At 40.4% G+C, this 15,942-nt stretch overlaps 1 protein-coding gene across 1 annotated transcript in view; it reads right to left on the bottom strand.

Moving 5' to 3' along the window:
• The window catches only part of JAM2 (junctional adhesion molecule 2), a 61,494-nt gene that overhangs the window by 2,226 nt on the left and 43,326 nt on the right, over positions 1–15,942 (bottom strand). The window contains exons 5-9 of the mRNA XM_039237287.1: positions 15,240–15,442; positions 13,256–13,355; positions 6,594–6,701; positions 4,351–4,366; positions 1,936–1,978 (exon numbers count right to left, since the gene is read on the bottom strand). Of these exons, the coding sequence (XP_039093218.1) occupies positions 1,936–1,978; positions 4,351–4,366; positions 6,594–6,701; positions 13,256–13,355; positions 15,240–15,442 (470 nt within the window). The remainder of the gene's footprint in view (positions 1–1,935; positions 1,979–4,350; positions 4,367–6,593; positions 6,702–13,255; positions 13,356–15,239; positions 15,443–15,942) is intronic.

Genomic DNA, 15,942 nt, shown 5'->3' with positions numbered 1-15,942 from the left:
ACTAGGAGACCAGGTCTTTCAAACTTTGCCTCAAGAGTAAGGAAGTAAAAGTGGGAGTTAGAGCAAGAAAAGTCCTATTTGCTTAGGGGTGTACCCCTGGCGTCTACAGGATGGAGGCTGGGGTGCTACTAACCATTCTACAATGCACAGTACGCCCCCTCCCAACAAAGAATTGTGCAAAATTGTAAGACTTCGTTATATAAGAATTTACATAAGAAATTACTAATATAATGGGACACCTGGGTGGCTCAGTCAGCTAGGCTTCCAACTCTTGATTTTGGCTCAGGTCATGATCTCACAGTCATGAGTTCAAGCCGGGCTTGAACTCACGTTGGGCTCTGTGCTGACAGAGCAGAACCTGCTTGGGATTCTCTTTCTCCCTCTCTTTGCCCCTCCCCTGCTCGCATTCTCTCTCTTATCTGTCACAAAATAAATAAAACTTTAAAAAAAGAAGAAATTACAATATAAGAATTATAAGAAATTGTCAGTAATGCCAACACTGAGAAATTCTGCTCTAGGGCAAAGCTCCAACTGGAGGCTCGACTCCTCCGTGCAGGAGGGCAACTGAGAGGAGGGTAATGAAAATTTAAAGGTTTTTGCTCTTCTGACTCTGCCATAAAGTATCTTTTTAAAAAAAAATTTTTTTTAATGTTTATTTTATTTTTGAGAGAGACAGAGCATGAGCAGGGCAGGGGCAGAAAAAGAGGGAGACCTAGAATCCCAAGCAGGCTCCAGGATCCGAGCTGTCAGCGGGGCTCTAACCCATGAACCATGAGATCTGAAGTCGGACGCTTAACCAAGTGAGGCACCCAGGTGCCCCACAAGGTATCTCTTACTGTTTGGTAGGATGAGATTATTTTACTCCACATTTAAGGAGTATTTTCTTTACACTGTAGGAGTTACATATTGCTTTCTATAAATATGGAGTTACATGTTGCTTATCTACTAATGAAAGAATAATATGATTTTGGTGTAGTAAACTACAAAGTAAAGTGACTTCTGTGATAGAGTTTGGAGTAGACAATTTTAGAGAATCAGATTTTGACAGGAAAAAAAAATCCATGGAGCCGTAAGTGGGTCATAAAGTTCATACCCATGAGAATCACTTATAGTTTAAAAGACCGGTGTCCACTGCCTACCCCAAGCTCTACAAACAGGGTATCTAAGAGGATCCCTGCCACAGAGTGCCACGGAGTTCAGAAAACCCGTGCTCCGTTTCTCAAGAAAGTGCTTAGACCACTAAAAACATTGGAAACCGCCCTTCCTTCCCACATGCCTGAAAAATAATCCAGAAGGTCGAATATCTATCCAAAGAGCTACAAAATCTGAGTAATGACGGTATTTACTGCTTCGCTGTAGTACTCGCAGATGCGAAAGTGTCCAAATTCTGTTGCCTACACCACCTGAGTTAGATAATTATTGCATGTCCTCAGGGTTTCTAAAATGTTCCTTTCAGCATTAGCAGAGGACATTCCACATCCCTAAGTTCCAAGTTCTCTGAAAAACCAAAGAGAGTCCTGGAATCACAGATCTGGAAGCCATCTGCTCAGGCTGACAAGAATCAGGGTACCTGAACCCAGCTCTACCACTGTAATCCTGTGAGAACTTGTGTCTAGATTTTCTCATCTAGGAAATGGAGCTGATAATGCCAGACTTAATGATGCTCAGGAGGTTGACTAATAATAGCAAACATCATGGAAGAAAATAATGATACAGCAAAGCCCCATTAGTCTCCAAATGCCGGGCAACTTTACCAGACCATCCTAGATGGAGGATGGAAGCTAACACGTACTCAGGTCCCTCTAAAGACCAGTAGTAGACACGAGCACAAAGTATATAGAAAGTCAGAATCCGTCACTCCTGTACAATGACTTCATTTCCCACCCCTATTTCCCAAACACATCTGATCTATAAATATGCTTTAAAAATACTCACATTTTCACTCATTGTGGTGGCTTTAGATGTAGAACTGCATCTCCTGTTTGTAGAATACAAAAGACAATGTTAAAAAAAAATGCCAGGAACCCTAACCGAATTTCTTCTATTTATAGACAAACTTCACAGAGAAAGCCATGCAGCAAGGTGTCGGCCCGTGAAACCCTAGGTATCATTGTAGCCCTAGGACTAAAGATTTCTGTAGAATATGCAAACAGAAACGTACTCCCTTTTAACTTACCATTTTTTTTTTAACATTTTAGCATTTTGAAAGCTTGATCATTATCATCAAAATTGACTTTCTCTTATGGAAAGAAAGCTTTACACAGTAACTAGGGCTCCAGTCATCTGTAATAGGCTGAACTGTATCCCTAAAAAATTCATGCTAAAGTCTCAACTACCAGTACCTCAAAATGTGACTGTATTTAGAGACAGTCTCTTTAAAATGACAAATTCAAATGAGGTCATTAGGGTGGGCCCTAACCCAGTATAGCTGCTGGCCTTATAGGAACAGTTAGCTTGGATACAAACACAAGCAGAAGGAAGACAATGTGAAGACAGAGAGAGGACTAGCTATAAGCCAAGGAGAGAGAGGTCTAAAACAGATCCTTTCCTCCTCGTCCCCAGGAGGAGCCAACCTTGCTGTCACCTTGATCTGGATCTCTAGCCTCTAGAAGTGTTAGAAAATAAATTTCTGCTTAAGCCACTCAGTCTGTGGCACTTCATTACGTCAGCCCTAGCAAATTAATATAACATCCAATTCATCATCACAAAATTTTGAGGGCGATGGATTTGACAAATTGCAAAGATGTATCTAGGAGTAAAGATATTGCCTCCCGGATTCCTACATGCGTTAACAAAGGCATTGCGACTGAAGAAAAGAATTACCTTCTCGCCATTGCAATCCCAACCTTTCCCCTTGTAGAAGATGATGCTTTCCTTTGCTCAAATATCTCCAATTACTTTCTACCTTCTTCAATAAAAGTAGAAGTCCTTACAATTGCCTAGGGTGGGATGTGGGGTGGCTATATCATCTGGCAACCCTGTTTTCTGAACACTCCTCCTTTGCTACTGCTATCCCTGATAACTTGGAGGTCATTTCGGACTTGTACTAGGATATTACTAGAGAGAGAGACCAGGGTTCAGTAGGAAGTCTGGGAACAGGAAATCAAAGGCAGCTAAGTCTTCAAAACGACTTAAAAGATGATCAAGAATCTGAAGCCACGCAGCTGAGAGTAGAGGGGAATGCCCATAGATCTGGGTTGGGTCTGCCATTTCCATGTACACAGAAAGGACAGTCACAAATCAAGTGCACATAAACTTGGGGATCTCTTCTAACCAATCAGTAAAGCGTTTAAAATATATGCAGAATCCTATCATTTCTCAACATCTCCAACAGCATCGGTTTGGAACCAGCCATCATTTTCTCTTGGCTAGATTACTGAGTAGTTTTCCTAACCTCTCTCCCTGCTTCCTCTGCTCTTTGTCACCTTACAGTTTCTTCCTAACAGAGCAACTAATGTGAGCCTCTAAGAATTAAGTAACGGGATACTGCTCCCCCATTCAAAACCTTCCAATGACTTCCCATCTTACTCAGAATCAAAGTCAAACTCCTCACAACTGCCTAGAGGGGCTCCATGTGATCTGGGCTCCATTACTTTGGTGCATCCCCTCTCTCCATTGTCCTCACTCTGTTTCAGCCACACCAGTCCCTTCGATATGCCTCAGATACTCCAGACAAACCTGGCCTCCAGACCTTTCCATTTGTTCTTTTGCCTCTGCTTGAATGTTCTTCTCATGGGTATCTGCATGATTTACTCTTTCTGCTCTTTTACTCAAACATCACTTTATCCATGAGGCCCTTCCCTAACCACCCTAAGGGACAATCTCCACTCCCACCCTGTGCATTCTCTTACTTACTTTAGTTTTCACCACAATACTGTGACAATCTGACATACTGCAAAGTTTACATTTGTGATTATTTTCCATCTGTTTCAATGTAAGCTCCATGAGGCAGAGAGTTATTTGGTCTGTTTTGTTCACTGCCATATTGCCATTCCCTAGGACAGTGTTGGGCACAATGTAAGTATTCAATTAAATGTGAAAATTGTGTTAAATAAAAATTTATTTGAAAATTTTTAATTTAGCAAAACACAGCAAATATATTTTCCAAAGCAGTACTATGGGAAACTACAGGGTTGAATTACTGACTACATTTCTTCTCTAGGTAATTGAACAACATTGACAGATAGGCATGAGGCATGAGGTGGGATGTATTTTCTGATAAACGAGTCACTTCCCAGAGGATAAAACCTACACAGATAGCCCAGCTTTTCGTGTTTGACTTTAAACAGATGGTTAACAGAAAATTAGTTAAGATGGGGGAAAGACATGCATTAAAGAAAGTATACTTACTGGAACGAGGTCTCTTCTACAAAAGAATAAGTGTATATCATTAATGCAAGAGTTAATATGATATGATGCAGACTAACATATTAATATATTAACATAATATACATTAATATATTAATATAAATTTTAGTCTTAATTTCTTTTTCTTATCGTGATCCTCTCTTGTTATATCTATATTTTCTAAATCCAGGTTGGCAAACATTTTTTGTAAAAGGTCACGAGGCAAATATTCAAGCTTTGTGGGCCAATAGGTAAAATTGAGGATATTAGGTAGGTACTTATATAATCAGAGAGAACAAGTTTCCAAAAATTTTTATTCATAAGATTCAACATATAATAATCAGTCTTAAGTATAGGTCTATTTATTGGAAGACTAGAATTCTTCTTTGGGGGGAATAACATTTCTCTTAATTGGGATTCAAAGCTAGTGTTCCTTACTATCAAACAGATTGCAAATATTCATTTGTAAAAACCATTTTTAGCTTGTGGGCCACAGAAAACCAGGTGGCAGGCCAGGTATGGTTCACAGGTCATAGTTTGCCAACTCTTAACTGAAATGCAAGCAAGTTTAAGAAATTGACCCTCTTGGATAGGTTGGAGTAATATTCTTCACTAATGAATTCCTAATACCCAAGTCGAATCTTTAATTAATTGTTTTAAGAAAAATGTATTTACCAAGTCTTCAATAAAAATACTCAGACAGATACTCATTACAAGCAGAGATCAAGATGACCAGAATTCTGGAGCAACCGTATCTGTCTGTACTTTTACTGGTGACCAGCAGGGGGACTCAGCTGGATCCCATTCAGGAAGTTAATTTACACTAGACTAAGATTAGAAGTGCTAAGGAAAAGAGCTATTAATTCACAGAGCAGCTATTCTTAATTATAGGGAGCATTCTTGAAACAATGCTCATGGAAACATCTTATGACACTTAGTATCTATTTATAGGTTAAGTTTTATGTTACTGTAAAATGTTTTTTAAACCTCAATTCTAAAATTAATGTTCACTGTAAAACAGTGGCTCTAAAACTTGCTTATGCTATAAATTTATTATTCTGTTAAAAAACTGCTTCGTACACTATTCCCAACGTACATGATGGACTTCTGCAGCTTTTGAGCTCTCAGATAATTTATTTTATTTTTTAATTTTTAAAATGTTTTTATTTATTTATGACAGAGAGAGAGAGACAGTGTGAGCAGGGGAGGGTCAGAGAGAGAGGGAGACACAGAATCTGAAGCAGGCTTCAGGCTCTGAGCTGTCAGCACAGAGCCTGACACGGGGCTCGAACCCACGAACCGTGAGATCGTGACCTGAGCCGAAGTTGGACGCTTAACTGAGCCACCCAGGCACTCCTCAGATAATTTTAAAGACTGGGAGTAGAGAAATATATTAAGAGAGTAAAACATTATTTTCTAATAACTTATATCATAATCATTTATCTCAAACCTATTTTATCATCAAATGGGAAGCTGGGGTTATAAAAAGTCTAAACTTGAAGAATTAAAAACTATGTGGGGCGCCTGGGAGGCTCAATAAATGGTTAAATATCCAACTCTTGATTTTGGCCCAGGTCATGACCTCACGGTTCCTGAGATCAAGCCCTATACCGGGCTCTGCGCTGACAGTGGGGAGCCTACCAGACTGTCTCTCTCCGTGCCCCTCCCCCACTCTGGCATACATTCTCCCTCTCAAAATTAATGAACATTTAAAAATAAATTAAAACTTTGATCAGAAGCAACTGTAAATACTATAGGTTTCTTGTTTTTATTGAACAGTTCTCTCGTATATACAGGGGTGCTAAACTTGACATTCAACATTCCACTGTTCTACACTGATAAAATATTTCACTGAAACTTCTTATGATAAAACTGGAAATCGGCTTACATCTTGAGCTATGTAATTCCTAACTCAAAGGGATCTTAAATACATATAAACATACTAGAAATATCCACGGACATTGACTATTTCCTAGTAAGTACTGCGGCATTATGCCCCTCCAGGGCGCCTCTCACATATTCTGTGGTATGTCCTGGATGTTTCAGTGAGGCAGCCCTGCGTTTTGTCTCTGTTTGCCAAAGTGCTTCATAACTCACCTACATGTCCTCTTGGATAGTTCCTTCTGCAGAAAAACCAATGAAAACTAGTCTCTAGAGTTCGTTAGAACTAATCGGGAGAAACAGTGTCTCATAAAAAAACTACATCACCGGAAGTTGTCTAGCAAAGAAGGGTGAAATCCACTTACTTGAAAAGTAGCCATTCCTCTGAGCATAGCACACACCAAGGCCACACACAGAAATCACTAAGACCACACCTACTACAGCTGCTATGATGCCACTTATGTTGAGGTTATCTGGAAAGCAAAACAAACCATGCATGAATTTGGGTCAAACAGACAAGACAGATGCAGCTATTAAATTGAAAAACATTCAAAAAAGCTCCCCTTGATATCTATGAAACCATAGATAGTTTCATGCTGTTGAAGCCTGTTCAATTGATTCACTTCCAGGACAAGGTTCAAAGTTGCTTGAAAATATTAACAGAATTAATTTTTGAGGGGCACCTGGGTGAGTCAGTCGGTTAAGCAGCTGATTCTTCATTTCAGCTCAGATCATGATTTCACTGTTTGTGGGATTGAGCCCCATGTCAGGCTCTGTGAAAGGCCTGCTTGGGATTCTCTCTCTTCCTCTCTCTCTGCCCCTCTTGCGCACACACTCCCTCTCTCAAGATAAACTTTTTTTAAATAAACTTTAAAAAAAAAGAATTAAGTTTTGCAAAAATCTTAAATTTAAAGAAATTCAGTGATTCAGAAATAACATGTATGGTATATTATCTTGCATTCATTTGGAGAGGTAATACTTCAAAAGATGAAATATCACATTGGAAATGACCTTCAAAGTTCAGCGAGTTCAAGTATTCTACCACCATATACCCCCAAATTCTACTTAAAATTCTACATCATCATCTGTGCCAATTTCACCAATCATGGAAAACTCATTCAGCTCCAAAGAAAACTGTGTGACTCTATGAAACGAAAAGTCAGTAGCACCTTTCTTGAATCTAATCAGGCTTGTGTGTGTGTCCATATACACACATACACACCCACATACATATATGCCATTAAGCTGTCATCCCATTAGGTTTAAAATGAACTAAACTCCCCAAGACTTTTTCTGTTGTTATTAAGTCATCTTCCCTCTAACCTAATACAACTGGATTGTTTGGACCTCACTTTGAAATTACTACCATGTTACCAACGCGAGGTTTTTTTCAGATACTGATTCTGTTGTCCAAGAATTAGATTATTAACCTTTCAAGATTCATATTTATGTAATTGGGGGCTACCTCAAAAATATCCTCATTCAAGCAATTAATAAAATGATGATTATGATTTTTTTAGGGAAAGAACTATGGAAGAGGCTATTACACACACCCCTTCATGTAAAGGGATCTATTACACCCTCTGGGTATGGGATCCAACTATGTGTGAATCCATCAAAATATTTAATTTGGATCATATTCCTCCAGCTTGTCCACAAGGATTTCATAAGCCACACTCTTCTGTCATTTGGATACTACCTGTGTATTGATTAATATGTAAATTCCCTATACTTTTTTTTTCTTTTATAGTTTATTATCAAGTTGGTTTCCATATAACACCCAGTTCTCATCGCAACAAGTGCCCTCCTTGTTCTCAGCATTCAAGAGTCTCTCATAGTTTGCCTCCCTCCCTCTCTCCCACTATTTTTTCCCCTTCTCCTGTCCCAGTTTGTTGTCTGTTTCTCTTGTTCCACTTATAAGTGAAAACACATTGTAAATTACCTATACTTTTTAAAGGAACAATTTCTCAAAGAGTTCTTGTTTTTAAAAGCAAGTATTGGGGCGCCTGGGTGGCTCAGTCAGTTAAGCGTCCGACTTCGGCTCAGGTCATGATCTCACAGTTCTTGGGTTCAAGCCCTGCGTCAGGCTCTGTGCTGACAGCTAGCTCAGAGCCTGGAGGCTACTTCGGATTCTGTGTCTCCCTCTCTCTCTGACCCTCCCCTGCTCACGCTGTCTCTCTCTCAGAAATAAAAAAAAAAACATTAAAAAAATTTAAAAGCAAGTATTAATTAGCATATGATTCAATAACTTGGAGAAAATTTTAGGTAGCATTTCCTCAACAGTAATTTTAGATATTTAAAAGCATCACAACTTTTGGGAAAGATTGTTTAAAAGAAATATTATTTAAGTGAATATGCTTATCATAAAACTTTCTGGTCTCAAAAATTTTTTTAATTTTTCTTTATTTTGGAGAGAGAGAGAGAGAGAGAGAGGGAGAGAGGGAGAGAGACAGAGGGTAAGCAGTGGAGGGGCAGAGAGAGAGGGAGGCACAGAATCCGAAGCAGGCTCCAGGCTCTGAGCTGTCGGCACAGAGCCCAATGTGGGGCTTGAACTCACTAACCATGAGATCAACTGAGCCAAAGTCAGACGCTTAACCAATTGAGCCACTCAAGCACCCTACAAATTTTTTTTTCTAATGCCAAGTGTTATTAATTTTCTCATATACCTTAAATGTTAACTGATTTTTTTTAATGTTTATTTATTTTTGAGAGAGAGACAGACAGACAGCCCATGAGCGAGGGAGGGGCAGAGAGAGCAGGAGACAAAATCCAAAGTAGGCTCCAGGCTCTGAGCTGTCAGCACAAAGCCTGATGTGGGGCTCAAATCCACGGACCATGAGATCATGACCTGAGCCAAAGCCAGGCACTTAACTGACTAAGCCACCCAGGTGCCCCTGTTAACTGATTTTTTTTTTTTTTGAGAAAGAAAACTGGATATGTCTTTCTTTTGAAAGGCTGAGTAATTTGACCAGAGTAGAAAACATTAATTATTGTTTGGTATAAAACTCCATTCATTTTTAGGGTCACCTAGCTGGCACAACTGGTAAAGCATGTGACTCGATCTCAGGGTTGTAAGTTCAAGCACCATGTTGGGTGTAGAGATTACTTAAAAGTAAAATCTTAACAACAACAACAACAACAACTCAGGAGCACTTGGGTGGCTCAGCTGGTTAAGCATCTGACTTCAACTCAGGTCGTGATCTCACGGTTCATGAGTTCGAGCTCCACGTTGGGCTTTGTGCTGACAGCTCAGAACCTGGAGCCTGCTTCAAATTTTGTGTCTCCCTCTCTTTCTCTGCCCTCCCCCACTAAAAAGATTTTAAAAAATAATAAACTCAGTTCATTTTTGCTGGAGTATTCAAAGGTCAATAAGATCCAATTATTTATTTACTTAAAAAAATAGTCGAGGGGTGCCTGGGTGGCTCAGTCAGTTAAGCATCTGACTCTTGATATTGGCTGAGGTCATGATCTCATGGTTCATGGGTTCGAGCCCAGGGTCAGGCTCTGTGTTAACAGTGCAGAGCCTGGTTGGAATTTTTTCTCTCCTGTCTCTCTCCCCATCCCTTTAAAAAAAAAAAAATTAAAACTCTTTGAAAGCAAAATAGTCTTTATAAAATTAGCAGAGAGGGAATATCCAAAATATTCATAATCTTTTTTTTTAAGTTTATTTAGAGAAAGTGCAAGTGGGGGAGGGGCAGAAAGAGAGGGAGAGAGAGTATCCTAAGCAGGCTCTACACTTTCAGCACAGAACCTGACACGGTGCTCAGACTCACAAACTGTGAGATCATGACCCGAGCTGAAGTTGGACACTTAACTGATTGAGCCACCCAGGTGCCCTACAATATTGATAACCTAAGACAAAATGAAATTAATAGGGGAAAAAATCCACAATAGTCATAATTTAAGGCAAATTGATAACTAAATGAAACTCCTTAGAACCAAACTATACCTACTATTTTCTTTGTAGTAGTCAAAGAAGGTGGTATCTCTGAAGGTTTCAACCTCAAGGTTATTATCTGACAAAAATCTGTCTTGCGGTTTGACAGTGAACTTGACATCTAACAACAACTAATGTCTTATCTTGTAAGACACGGTATAAATTTTATTTTACCTTTTTTAGTGAAATGGATGGACTCTTGTAAGTTAGAGGTACGTTGGTCTCATGCCATTTGCCACCTCCCAGGAGACAGTGAGCAAGTTCTAAAGGCGCCTTATCCCTCACTAACGAGAAAATGTCACACACACAAACCTATGGTGTTCTTTCTTTGGGGAAAAAAAAAAAAGTCCACTATGAAAGGAAGGTATCGTTATTCTAACTGAAAGGAAAGGAGTCAAGCTGTTAAAATCCTACGTGTGAGTGGAGGTCTTGAGTTTTACAGCCTGGGAACAGTCACCAGATCCATGATTTACCTTCTTTCTGAACTTCAAAAAGAGCTTCTTTAGAACAGTTAACAGTTTAGAAGAGCTTCTGTTTGGGGTTACAAGTTATTAGTGATGGCTTACAAAAAAACCCTTGACGTGTGATTTCATGAATTCTCATGTATTTCAAAAGATATAAATTCCAGGGGCTCCTGGGTGGCTCAGTCGGTTGAGCGTCCGACTTCGGCTCAGGTCATGATCTCACGGTTCGTGGGTTCAAGCCCCGCATCAGGCTCTGTGCTGAGAGCTAGCTCAGAGCCTGGAGCCTGTCTTCAGACTCTGTGTCTCCTCTCTCTGACCCTCCTCTGCTCACGCTGTCTCTCTCTCTCCCTCAGAAATAAATAAAAACATTAAAAAAAAAAGATGTTAATTCCAAACCAAAGGCATGTAACACCTAGGATCAATGAGCATTAAACAAACTAATTTTAACTTATAAGCTAAGTTATACCAGAAAGAGGAGATAGTGTGAAAATCCTAGTCAAATTAAAGTGGTGATACTAGCCAAACACAAACTACTAAATCTCATCTATTATGTATTTATTTACTCCAGGCCAAGAAAAAACATTAACTAGTATGTTAAAACCATGACTTCACAGATATTATTTAAGGTGAGACTATATTAGGCAGTGAAATTAAACAGGACCATGTAAAGAAAAACACTAAAATAGTAATAGTGCAGGGGGTATAAGGTTATGGTAAAAAAAAAAAAAAAACAAACCATGAGGATAGTATGTGAATGAATGAAGTTAGGGAAACGCTGTACTAATGCACTAATTTTAAACATGTTCTGATAAATTTTTCTAATGATAACTCCAAAGCGGGACTAAGAGGGAGACTTTCATCTTTTTTTAAAAAATTTTTTAATGTTTATTTTTATTTTTGAGAGAGAGACAGAGAGCATGAGTGGGGCAGGGGCAGAGAGAGAGAGGGAGACACAGAATCTGAAGCAGGCTTCAGGCTCCGAGCTGTCAGCACAGAGCCCTACGCAAGGCTTGAACTCACAAACCACCAGATCATGACCTGGGCTGAAGTGGGACGCTTAACGGACTGGGCCACCCAGCCACCCCAAGATGGATGCTTTCCGATATTTTAGGCAAACACTTATGTTTTGAATTTGGTGGATAATATGTATCTCTGAATTTCAAAAAGACACTTGTGGAAATTAGAATACACTATTGAGTATCTTATACTTCAGGGGATCCTGAAGTCTAACAAGATTGTATTTTCTTTAAAAGATAACACCAAGAGGTTAACTTTACATAAACAACACAAATTCGTGTGCATGTATCTGCATATCTCTGAGCACACTGCAAAAGCGACCTCACAAAGGTGAAGACAAATTCCTGAGCCAAGGGAGCTGTGGGTACTCAGCTTCAGGGTGCAGCCCTCCTGAGTGACCTTTCACCCCACAGGTGAGTGACCTTCACCCTGCAGGAGCCATCTCTAGCTACCCCTCTCCATTACACACCCATTTGCAAAACACAGGACCTTCACAAAGGTAGAACTGAACCAAATTATTCAAAACAAAATGAAAATAAATATCTCCTCTGGAACTCATATAATCTGAAAAGATTCCTGAGAACTAATTTTATTGATTCTAAGAAGCTCATGTTGTGAAATATATGGCAGGTATGTTTTATATCAAATAGGGATTCATAACTACATTCAAATGTCTTTTTTTCTTTTCTTTTTTTAAAATTTAAATCCAAATTAGTTAACGTACAGTGTAATAATGGTTTCAGGAGTAGAATGTAGTGATTCATCACTTACATATAACACCCCGTGTACATCCCAAGTGCCCTCCTTAATGCCCATCACCCATGTAGCCCATCCCCCCTCCTTCCACTCCAGGAACTCTCAGTTTGTTCTCTGTAAGAGTCTCTTATGGTTTGCCTTGAGATCCTACTCTGTGATCAGTAAAGCACTTTATTTTAGGGGATTGAAAAAAATTACCAATAATAACCTGATAATAACAACCAAAATAGCCAACAATATGCCAGTGCTATTCTAACCCTTTCAAACACTGAGTTTTGTTTTTTGTTTCTTTTTTAAGTAAGCTCTGTTCCCAGCACGGGACTTGAACTCATGAACCCGAGATCAAGAGTCACTCGCTCTACCGACTGAGCCAGCCAGGCACCCCCTCAAATACTGATTAGTTGACCCTTCATAATAACCCTATGAAGACAGCGTTTTCCTACGTCCATTCGGGGGAGGCTGAGGCTAAATAATTTGCGCAAGAATATGGAGCTAGGAAGCAACAGAGCTGGAAATCCAACCCCATACCGAATCTTTGACCCTGAGCAATTTTTAACACTCACAGCGTTCGTTTGAAAGAAGACTACCTAGACAAGCATATTTTTAAAGAAATTAGCTGAACAATTAAAGAACTTGAAAAGTATAATGCAAAAGATTCTTGGCTTGTTTGAGAGATGAACTAAGAACAGAATGTTTGCTTTTGGCAACACATTACATCCAAGTGAATTTTAAACACTCCCTCTGGTTTATCTTTCCAGTCGCTCAGCCTCATCTACCCCTTGCTGCTTCCTCTCCCTCAGCACTTGTGTGCACTGACTGCGAACCACTGTTCTTCCCAATATCTCATGCTTACCTACTTGCATTCGCTTCCCGCTACACCTGCGACGTCCGACAGAATTATAGGCTTCACAGGAATATTCCCCACTGTCTAGTTTTGAAACAGTGTTAAATTGCTATTTGTGGAAGGAAAATAAACATATATTTTAAGCAATAAATCTCTAAGTAGACTCCTAAAGTAACCACGTCCCTTGAATTGAATTTTCGCACTAAGTTGGTCTTTCCTTTTTTGTGACCTAGGACTTTATACCTTTACCATGAATTCAAAAATCTGCCATGACTTCAAGGGGCAAGTAGCTAGGCTTCCTGTTTATTTTGACAGAGAAGGACGTAAATATATATGGGGAAGTGTCTTTGTTTTGTGATAATTTGGAAGTGGTGTGGTAAGAAGGCAGTGGGCATTTTTTGAAGTTTATAGCACATGGTCATACAACGTTTTGTCGGTATTTCTAATTCCTAGGACACATCACTTGGAAAGGAAGGCCTCCTTGGTCTGAAAGGACTCATGCAGTTTTCTCAGCCACAAGTGAGTTCACAGCAGCAGCAAACAATCAACACTTCTGCTAAAGGGCCAGAACTACTACCAGGAAGTAGCTTAGGGCCTAGGAAGACTGTAATCAGTGTAGTTCAGAGGGTTACAAATTCTCTCAGTTGTGGGATTCTTGAAAATTCTGAAAAGATAAAGGTCTAACCTTTGCTCCTTCTACTCTCTGCCAAAATAATTGAAAGGTGAGACTTTGGTGTTATAGGCTTCATAACTGTTATTAGTAGATTTATTTCCTTAGTGAATTTCTGAAAGGAAGGAAGGAAGGGAGAGAGGGAGGGGGGGGAGGGAGGAAGGAAGGAAGGAGGGAGGGAGGGAGGGAGGGAGAGGAGGGGGGAGGGAGGGAGAGGAGGGGGGAGGGAGGGAGAGGAGGGGGGAGGGAGGGAACGCGGTGGGTCCTAGACACCTGAAAGGACCCTGCCAGCGCAGAGGGGGAGGGGTACTCAGAATCATTCTTTCACTGCCCTCCTGTCACAAGCTCAGTACTGCTGTGGTCACTGTTGCTGCATCTGTGACAGGCACGAGTCTCTAAGGAACACGTCCTCGTTGTCTTAGATCCTCATGCAATCCATGCTCCTAACAGCAGCCAGGCTTTTGATCCATGAACTCCCTTTTCTCTCTCACTTTTCTTCACCCGCTACCTGCATCGCCCTTTTTTATGTATCCCTCAACATGATGGGACAGAAAGCTTCTCCTCGTGTACTTCACTTTATGAAATCATTTCTCGCTGTCCCCTAAGCCAGACTGTAAAAATATTCACCAGGAATACAAGGCCAAGGGTAAGTATTAACAGTAAGTCAGAATAAAACCATAAATGATTTACTAGCGCATGACTAATAATTGAAAGGAAGTCATAATCATCCATCCAATGGAGTCTCTGCTGCTTATTTCTCACGAAATAACCCGTCCCTGTCCTGCCCTGGTGCATCCCTTTGACATCACAAGATATTTCAAGGGTTGAGGCTAAGTGGGGGAGGTGAGTCTATATCATTTCAAACTCACCTTGGGGCTTTTATCACCTGCTCTGAGAAAAAATAAATTTGAAAAGTAAATATAGCAAAGTGTGACGGCAGGTTTTCTGCCCAAGTTCTCAGTGTAAAATTCATCGGACCTGCTGACTGGGCCCGCTGACGCTGCAAGGGCTGGAGTCAAGGAGCCACATCCAACAATATGCTTTATTATTTACCAGAGGATCGAGTATTTAAATGTTACGGTGTGCTTGCAGATTGAAGGAACGAATCTTTTGACATTTGCTAAAAGTATTGTTTTTAGTTCTCTGTATTGACTTCCCATGTCCTTTTCCATCACTTCCCTGGGCATGGGCCATCCTTTCTGCTGCCCCCCCCCCCCCTTAAGCAATGGTTATCAGCCTTCTATCTTCCATCATTTCAGTTCTAATCATTTTTCTTCTCTAAATACAAGACAGCTACTAGGCCAATGCGTGACATGACCTTACCAGAGTCCCAGATTTTGAATCCACCGTATATGAGCTGTTGGTGCTTTGGAAGCCAAGTTTTGGATTCTCTAACAAAGGGACACCATCTTTAAACCACGTATACTCAGCAGCTGGATTCCCTTCTTTTTCTTGACATCGCAGCTCTACCACAGTTCCACTCAGAGCAGAGCTGGGCACGTTACATGATGGCACTGCTGGAGCCACTGAAGGATGAAATCAAAGGGCACTGGTTATTTATAAGCGAAGCAAGGATTTTTTTTTTAATATTTTTATTTATTTCTAGGAGAGAGAGAGAGAGAGACAGCATGAGCAGCAGAGGGCCAGAGAGAGAGGGAGTCACAGACTCCGAAACAGGCTCCAGGCTCCGAGCTGGCAGTCAGCACAGAGTCCGACGCGGGACTCGAACCCACGAACTGCGAGACCATGACCCAAGCAAAAAGTCGGATGCTCAACCGACTAAGCCACCCAGGTGCCCCACGAAGCAAGGATTTTAACAGCCAGGTAGAGATGGGTTTATTGGACACCTATGAGAGAGACTGGCTACTTGTTCAAGAGATCCATCTTCCTTTCTTCAGCCAGACCATGTTTGCCAGACCCCTTGCAGCCAGATGGAATCATATGCATGAATTCGGGCCAATGGCATGTGGGAAAAGTGGCATAGAAATATGCCATTTCTAGACCTGATTCTAGACCATAAATACTA

The sequence above is a fragment of the Hyaena hyaena genome, unplaced genomic scaffold (assembly GCF_003009895.1).
Source record: "Hyaena hyaena isolate Hyena2069 unplaced genomic scaffold, ASM300989v1 scaffold_122, whole genome shotgun sequence".
Classification (NCBI taxonomy): domain Eukaryota; kingdom Metazoa; phylum Chordata; class Mammalia; order Carnivora; family Hyaenidae; genus Hyaena; species Hyaena hyaena.
Note: the sequence above shows the minus strand (reverse complement) of the source record. Positions and strands in the feature narration are given on the sequence as shown.